The sequence below is a fragment of the Etheostoma spectabile genome, chromosome 9 (genome assembly GCF_008692095.1).
Source record: "Etheostoma spectabile isolate EspeVRDwgs_2016 chromosome 9, UIUC_Espe_1.0, whole genome shotgun sequence".
Classification (NCBI taxonomy): Eukaryota; Metazoa; Chordata; class Actinopteri; order Perciformes; family Percidae; genus Etheostoma; species Etheostoma spectabile.
Window position 1 is genome coordinate 36,773,792 of NC_045741.1, and position 7,691 is coordinate 36,781,482.

Genomic DNA, 7,691 nt, shown 5'->3' on the forward strand with positions numbered 1-7,691 from the left:
TACAAATCTCAGTTGTGCAGGTACGGATAATTACAATAGCGATCCTCCACAGCTAAGAGTAAATACAGTTAACCAAGTGTATAAAGATATACACCGTGCACCGTCTATGTACAAGGTTATCTTTTAGAGCAGCACACACAGCAGACCACCCATGGCAGATTAATAATATTTTCCCTAGAGCCCCTGAAACAAATCAGTGCTTCTTAGCTGGAGTACTGTCTGAGGTTTGAAGTTTGTCTGTTAGTTTATGATCATTTTATATAATTACAAAGGTCTTTATATAGGTTTTTATACAGGGCGTCAAACAAGACAGAGCACAGATTAGGTCTTAAGACACTAAATGTTCTTGTCATTTCATACTTTATCCAGGTGGGGCATATTCTGACACAAATGTACAATTTATGAAATGACAACAAATCATCAATTCACAAACAATAAGCCTGGGGCAATTTTTTTGACCAAAATAAATAAAATAACTTAGGTTTTGTTATATTTTCACTTCATCACGCAAGTGATTTGATTAATTAATTCATTATCAGAGATGATTAACCCTCATGTTGTCTTTAAGTCAAATTTGACCCATTTTCAAAAGGTTTCAGAAACGTATGTTTTTTTCAACCAAATTGTCAAAAACAATAACATGGATGGTTCTATAAGTAAAATAAATGATCAGTTCACTACTTTCTTTGAATGTGGGTGTGTTATTCAATTTTATAGCATTTTTAAAAAAACAATCATAATAGAATGTTGAAAAGGTGACAAAAATGTTGGAAAAAGATTCAAAAACGTGGGGAAAAAACAACAAACGTTTAAAAAAAGCAGAAAAAAATTGACAAAAACATTGGAAAAGGTGACAAAAACATCAGGAAAAATGACAGAAACGTCAGAAACGTCAACCAAAACGTTAAAAATAAGTTTTAATTTTAAATTTTGACCCAGAAAACCAAAAGTTGCATGGTCAACGGGAAGACAACATAAGGGTTAAGAAAAGACTTTTTGCAGCACCTTTGTTCATAGGTTTGTGCGTTGCAGTGCTGATGTTGTTAGTGAGTGAAGAGGTGCTGTGCAAACACAGAATGAGAAAATGAAATCTCATTAATAAAAGAATAGAGAAGTGAGTCTCTGTCTATCACTGTGGGATTATTTTCCAACATTTTCCTTCATTCTTCTCCCCATGTATATCCTCTGAATTCTAACTTGCCAAATTATTCCAAGCAGTTCAAGCCAAGGGCTTTTAATGTAATTGTTACTTATTTAAGACATTCTATTGAAACAGACAGAATACAGAATACAGAATACTGAGACACATTCACATTCACAGAAGATCACATTGTCACGTCAGCTTTAGTCGGTTACGGTCTCCTTCAACAAATGTAACTGTGTAATTTCACAGAGACAAAAAGGCTAGTGTTGACATCAGTGAACTGTCCATGGAGAAATGCTTTAATTTGTAAAAACGGCCTGGTTTGAATATGCTGCAAATTATACAAATCTGCATTTGAAATGTAAAGTCTAAATTATTCATTATGGCGTTTAATCTGACACATCTACTGCACCCAGATATCTTTTGCATGTGTGAGTGCAAGAACTAGTGAGCATAAATATTTCAATTGTATATGACTGCACCAGATTTCTCACTGAACCCTTTGACGTATATATATCATGTTGTCAACAGGAAATTGATTTAAGTGCTTGTAGCATGTATTGATTTCTTTGCCTTTCAAGTTCAAGTTTGAACCTAATCCACAAAACAATGCAACAAGTAACTATTGTGCTATCTTCTGCTCCTGAATAAATTGCATGCATGTTGTACAGTGTTTAACCTTGCCATTTTCTCAGCTTTTAACACATACATACAATTAAGCTTTTCAATGACTTAGCCCTTTTATTGTCTTTAGACATAGTAAATTCTACTGTTCAATATGAGCCTACATTTTAAATAATTTGGTTAGGATTAACTGGTATTCCCAGCCTGCTTTCACTGTATGGTATAATGTTCACAATTGCACAACAGAACAACTATAAACACAGCACTGGGAACCCCCTCATTACTTATATTCTATTAATGCTTTTTTTTGTTGACATCTTGGGCATGATTCCTCGTTTTCTCCGAGTAAATCCCATGTCAATTCACAATCTGAGAGTTTGATCAGTGAAGTTCTCGTTCACTGTGAGTGTAAAGGATGGTTGATCCCACTCTTGATGCCGATGCTGGGGCAAATGTCATTCAGGGTTGAGCTAATCTCGTTTATGAGTGACATCTATACAGACACATTACCAGAGAGCAGCACACAGATTGCCTGTCGGCGGCAGAGTGAGAGAGAAAAAGAGAGAGTCGCACTGTGCGGCGCAAGAGAGTCATTGTATAACAAGTCAAAAAAAGGTTTGCTGAGTGAATATTGAAGCACGCAGTGAAAGTGGGGCACATCCCACCGGGTAGTCCGTAATGATTCTGTTGTTTTTCAAAAACCAAAAGATATAGCGACAGGGTAACTCCAGATTGATGAGCAATTTTCACTTATTTACTTTGTGAGTTAGTTATTCACTCGTTCAGATCTTCTGTCACAGTGAGTCTTAGTTATCCACATCAGACATCCATTTGGACCAGCATTAGAGCAGGCGGAGCCTCAGCCACTTTGGCCTTGCGATGAGTCAGGCTACTGAAGGATAGCGTGGCGTTGAGGAGAAGTTCCTTGAGCCCTGCCCGAAACTCTTGGCGAATCAAGCAGTAGAGCACGGGGTTGAGGCAGCTGTTGGTGTGTGCCAAACACACAGTCAGGGGGAAGGTGTAAGCCTGTGCATTGTAAAAGGCCTTACTGAAGGGAACAAGGTCAAACTTTATTAGCACTCCCCACAGTGTCAGGGCCTGATTGGGAAGCCAGCAGAGAAAGAAAGACAGAACCACGATGACAATGGATTTGGTCACTTTGGAGCGCCGCTTTTGCCGTCCCTGTTCAACCTCTGGACCCCCTGCTCCTGCGATTCGTCGTCTGAGGATTAGGCGGACTAGCAGCAGATAGCAGACAGTAATTATGATCAGAGGAATAAGAAAGCCCAGCAGGACCTTTTGCAGCTGGTAGAGACCCAAAAGAAACTGTGGATCCCAGTTGCCTGAGTCTGGGAAGCGCACCAGGCAAAGCTCCTCATCTGACACCTGGACGCTGGTGGAGTAGATGGCATGAGGCAGAGTGGCCAGCAGAGAGACAGCCCATATGCCCAGGCTGGTCCATTTGGCTCTAGTGGCTGCCGCCCGTCGGCTATGCATCTTCAGTGCGGAGCTAATAGAGTAATAACGTGCCACGCTCATAGCGGTGAGGAAGTACACACTGGCATACATGTTCATGGTGGTGACAGAGCTGATGATTTTGCACATCACACGGCCAAACGGCCATCGGAAGTCCAGGGCTGTGTCCACTGCCCAGAAAGGTAAAGTCAGAACAAACTGGAGGTCTGTGATAGCCAGTCCCATCACGAAGCAGTTCATGGATGACTGCTTCTGCCTGTAACGTGAATGCAGCAGATACAGAGCCAGTGAGTTTCCTACCAGCCCGAGTGCACAGACTGTGGAGTAGACACACGCTATCATCACACGCACCACTAAACTGGAGTTGTCTCCTGGAAATTCCATGATAGATTCCTTGGTGAGGAGCTGCAGCCAGCAGTGCAGCGACAGGTTGCTGGTGGAACCGCCACTACAGTTTCTGGTGTCTTCCAGTAGAAGCTGCTGCTCACATAGCTCTGGAGCCAGGGTTTGAACTCCAGTCTCATTCAGCTGCATGGCTGGACTCTCTTGCTCACATGTTACCTTGGACATCAAAGTTGGACAGCTGTGTGTTATAAAAGAAAGATAAAAAAAAGTTTGCGATGAGGGCATTTGGAGCATTCCCAATATATCTGTGTCAGGTTATCTCCCAGTCCCGTGAAGATGCAATCCTCCGCCAATCCTCTTCTCCTCTCTCCACGACTACTCAGCTCTGCGCGCCACGTCTGTTTATAGGTTCCACGGGAACGCGCAGCGCACAGTCGCGCGGCCGACGCTTATCACCTCTACCAGTGAGTAGAGTCTCCAGGCACTTCGGTTTTGGGGGGAATGTGAATCGATTTTGACACGATAATCGTGTTTGTGCCATGCCGCTTAAAGACGTGGAAACAATGGTGCGCGTAAAATATGATATGATATATATGTATATATATAGCTTAGGAGGACGCCTGCGTGTGCTGAATTCCGACGGAAGATTAACACTCACCGTACTGGGTGTGATGTTTTCACTTCACACATCTGATGAGGAGGAGTAGGAGAACGCTCAATGTTACTGGAGGCTTTTGGAAAAGAGCTGCGTACTGCGCTGTGACTTAAGCATTCCGTGTTTCATATGTGCTTTTCACAAATTCTCCAGCAGTTGCAACTGTTTAGAGGAGACACGGAACGATCAGGAGCTTCTGTTAAAAAGAAAAAAAAAGAAAACCCTGGCAACAAATTGCGTTGTTAAAAAGAACACATTAAAAATAAAGATGTACTAATACTAATAAGCAAGTCTATATAGTATTTTTGGAAGCATAAATGATCCATATGCCTAAATATTTGTTATGTTCATTTTAACTTTATTTATAAATGACTTTGATTAAACGATCAAAGAGAGAGAATTGTAAAGATTTGTATTTGCTCCTAATCATTAAGTTTTTTTTTTATTCAGAAGAGTGAATGGATTTATGCAGGAGTTCTTAGCTCAAATCACTATAATATGTACAGTATACGTAATTATATATAGCCTATATATATATATATATATATATATATATATATATATATATATATGTACACACACACACACACACACACAAACACACAAAAGCTTAGGGAGTTCATTACAAACAAGCTGAAACATTTATAATTATTATATTGTAAAATGTGTTCTGGCTCAGAATAGATTTACTTTGCAACTTGTTATAATATGTGGTTTTCTGTTCAAATTGTAATGTGCAGGCTTCCACAAGTGCTGCAAAACCACAGTTGTAATCAAATTAATTTTTCATCATTTCTTTTTGGCTTCAAACTGACATCACCAAAAACTTGTGAAGCTGATGTTGGATTCCCTAACAGTGAAGGCCAGGTAGACGTCAGAATAAGGGTAGAAACAGTTTAAACATTACTGGTGTATTACCCTTTTACCTCAAGAGTCACTTCACTTCAATCTAATAAGACATGACTTGATGAAAAAATTAATCTGCACGGTTTTAATCCATTGTGACCCAGTTCTCGACACCTTAACAACCCTTAAACCTCTGCAAGCACTGACAGCATGCCTGGTTGGATGTTCTAAGCATTTAAATCTGTAATAGAGTAAGTCTGAAAAGTCACCACAGATATACCCACTTTATTTTGATGTGTGAAAGTATGAGCATTGCATGAGAATGTATGCGTGAAGGTGTTTTTGTGTGCGCAATGTTAACGTTAGTACAAAAAAACATGAATTAATCTCTCTTATTCAGTCAAAATAGATGGGAGGAGATCATTATTGGAGTTTCTGGGATTTTGTATGTCTCTTGACTCAAAGCTCACAGGAAAAAAAGGAAGTGCCAAGCAGCACTTCATTTTGTTTTTTCAAAGGCACCAAAATTGCTGGAGAGAGTCATAGGTTTGTTTGTTTAACAAGTCCTCCAAACCATATAGGTGGTTTGTACGCTCATAAATGACTAATGGGTAACAATGGCCAAATGAAGCTTCATGAACCAGTGTCTTTATTTTCTGAGCCCACTAAATGGTGCTCTTGGTTTTAAGAACAAGGCCTAAGGCGTTGCAATCCAGTGTATTCTCAACCCTTTGAACAGAAAGCGCCATTTAGCTCAGACAATAAAGACACTGGTTCATGAAGCTTGATTTGACCAACATTACCAATAGGAGTGTTTCATTAATTTAGCACCCACTATTACATTTGTGGTGCTCATGTCATGCTTTTTGGACTTTTCCATTGTGTTTAATATTTTTGTTCTATTATGTTTTCTATTGTGTGTTTTTATTGTGTTATATATATATATATATATATATATATATACACATATATATATATATCGTTTTTGTGCACGTTATAGGTTCACAAAGTGAAAAAGCGTCTTACCATTTCACACACAAAATACTGTTTACTACCTGCTCCAAACAACTCTATTGTAGTCCAGCCTTTACTTCCGTGACAGGCGTGAATTACTTTGTAACATGATATATATATATATATATTATATATATATATATATATATATATATATATATATATATATACATATATATATATATATGCACACCTAGCTGATAGCATGGCACAACCTCATACTCTGCAACTGAATGGTTGGTGGTCCTTACCTAGCTACTGCTAAAACGGAGAGCTCAACACATAGGGTGAAAAGAGAAGCAATGTACAGTACAACAAAAATCAAATCATGTACAACCTCTAAATACAATTATGAACCTTAAGAAAAGACTATAACATGAGCACTTTGAAACGGTTGCAGTTTTGTTAGGTTTAGTGTTAAGGGGCAGGGTGGATGGCCCAAATGCAGAGAGGAGCAGGCAGGTAGATGAGGTTGCAAAAAGGTTTAATTTGAACAGTCCAACAAAACATAGGGAATAAAGGCAAAATCCAAAAATCCAACATCAGGCCCCGGGGAAGGCGATACTAAACAGGGAAACCTACACAGGGGAAAACTCACAAGGAAATCCAGGAACAAGGCGGGACTGTTGAGACATCAGGTGAATCACATTAGGGGCAGGACAATCAGACGGGCACAAAGCAAACCTAGACAAGACATGACAAGACAGGAAACCGTACTACCAAAACAAAACAGGAAGCAGACCAAACAGACGTTTCCCGGGGAACATGAGACAGGATCAACAACACAAGACCAGGAAGAAAACTAAGAAACAAACACAAGGAGGCAAAAAAAGGGGAAAATAATCCCAACAAGACCCCAACCCATGACATTTAGTCAACAAAACTACTTGGTTAAGAGAAATAGAAATTTAGAAACATAGAGCACCATTTGTTCCGCAAGGTTAAAACTTGCCGTTTACTTTTATTTTCAAATGGGACACAAACCCCCATCTCATGAGTGAAAATCCTGTTTGTTTGACATGTCCACCAACCAAGCCTATGTCCTTATGTGGAGTTATGTGGCGCGATACTACTTTGCTCCCTTACGGTACGGCCACTAGAAGGCATCACCACTATGACTGAGGACATGGGTCGTAATTGCTGTTTGAACAAACAACTTTTGGGTAAGGACAGTTTCAACTGTATCCAAAGCTGATTTAAAATGCTTCATATTCACAGCAAAGCCTTTGCTTTGCCAACATTTTACAGTACTCGCCATGCCTACACTTACACTCAGCGATTAGAGGCTGAAATAATTGTGTTACTTCCAGACATCTTCAGACCGTTGTGCCTTCAAAATTTATTCAGAGTTCTATATTCAAGCCAGGTTACAGCAGCTAAGGTTTTTTTTTTGTAGCCTACAATTCATGAAAAAATTTGATGTCAGGGGTAATTTGATCTTTTTCATCAAAAGCAACTAACCACTGCACCAACTGCCTATGTAGAACTATTCAGAAATGGCGAAAAGCAGGATAATTAACCTCCCTGCCAAGACATCGATACAATACAAGATTGAGGCCATATCATGCAAAAATTTTGTCTTTAACT

The 7,691-nt window shown here is 39.4% G+C and overlaps 1 protein-coding gene across 1 annotated transcript; it reads right to left on the reverse strand.

Moving 5' to 3' along the window:
* Positions 1–1,725: 1,725 nt before the first annotated feature.
* Positions 1,726–4,042, reverse strand: rxfp3.2b (relaxin family peptide receptor 3.2b). Its single transcript, XM_032526578.1, has one exon. It carries the CDS (start codon positions 3,881–3,883, stop codon positions 2,588–2,590), a length of 1,296 nt encoding a protein of 431 aa, XP_032382469.1. The 5' UTR covers positions 3,884–4,042; the 3' UTR covers positions 1,726–2,587.
* Positions 4,043–7,691: the final 3,649 nt, after the last annotated feature.

Coding starts and splice junctions, on each gene's coding strand:
- rxfp3.2b (XM_032526578.1), bottom strand. CDS start 3,883: ATGCTCCAAATGCCCTCATCGCAAACTTTTTTTTATCTTTCTTTTATA.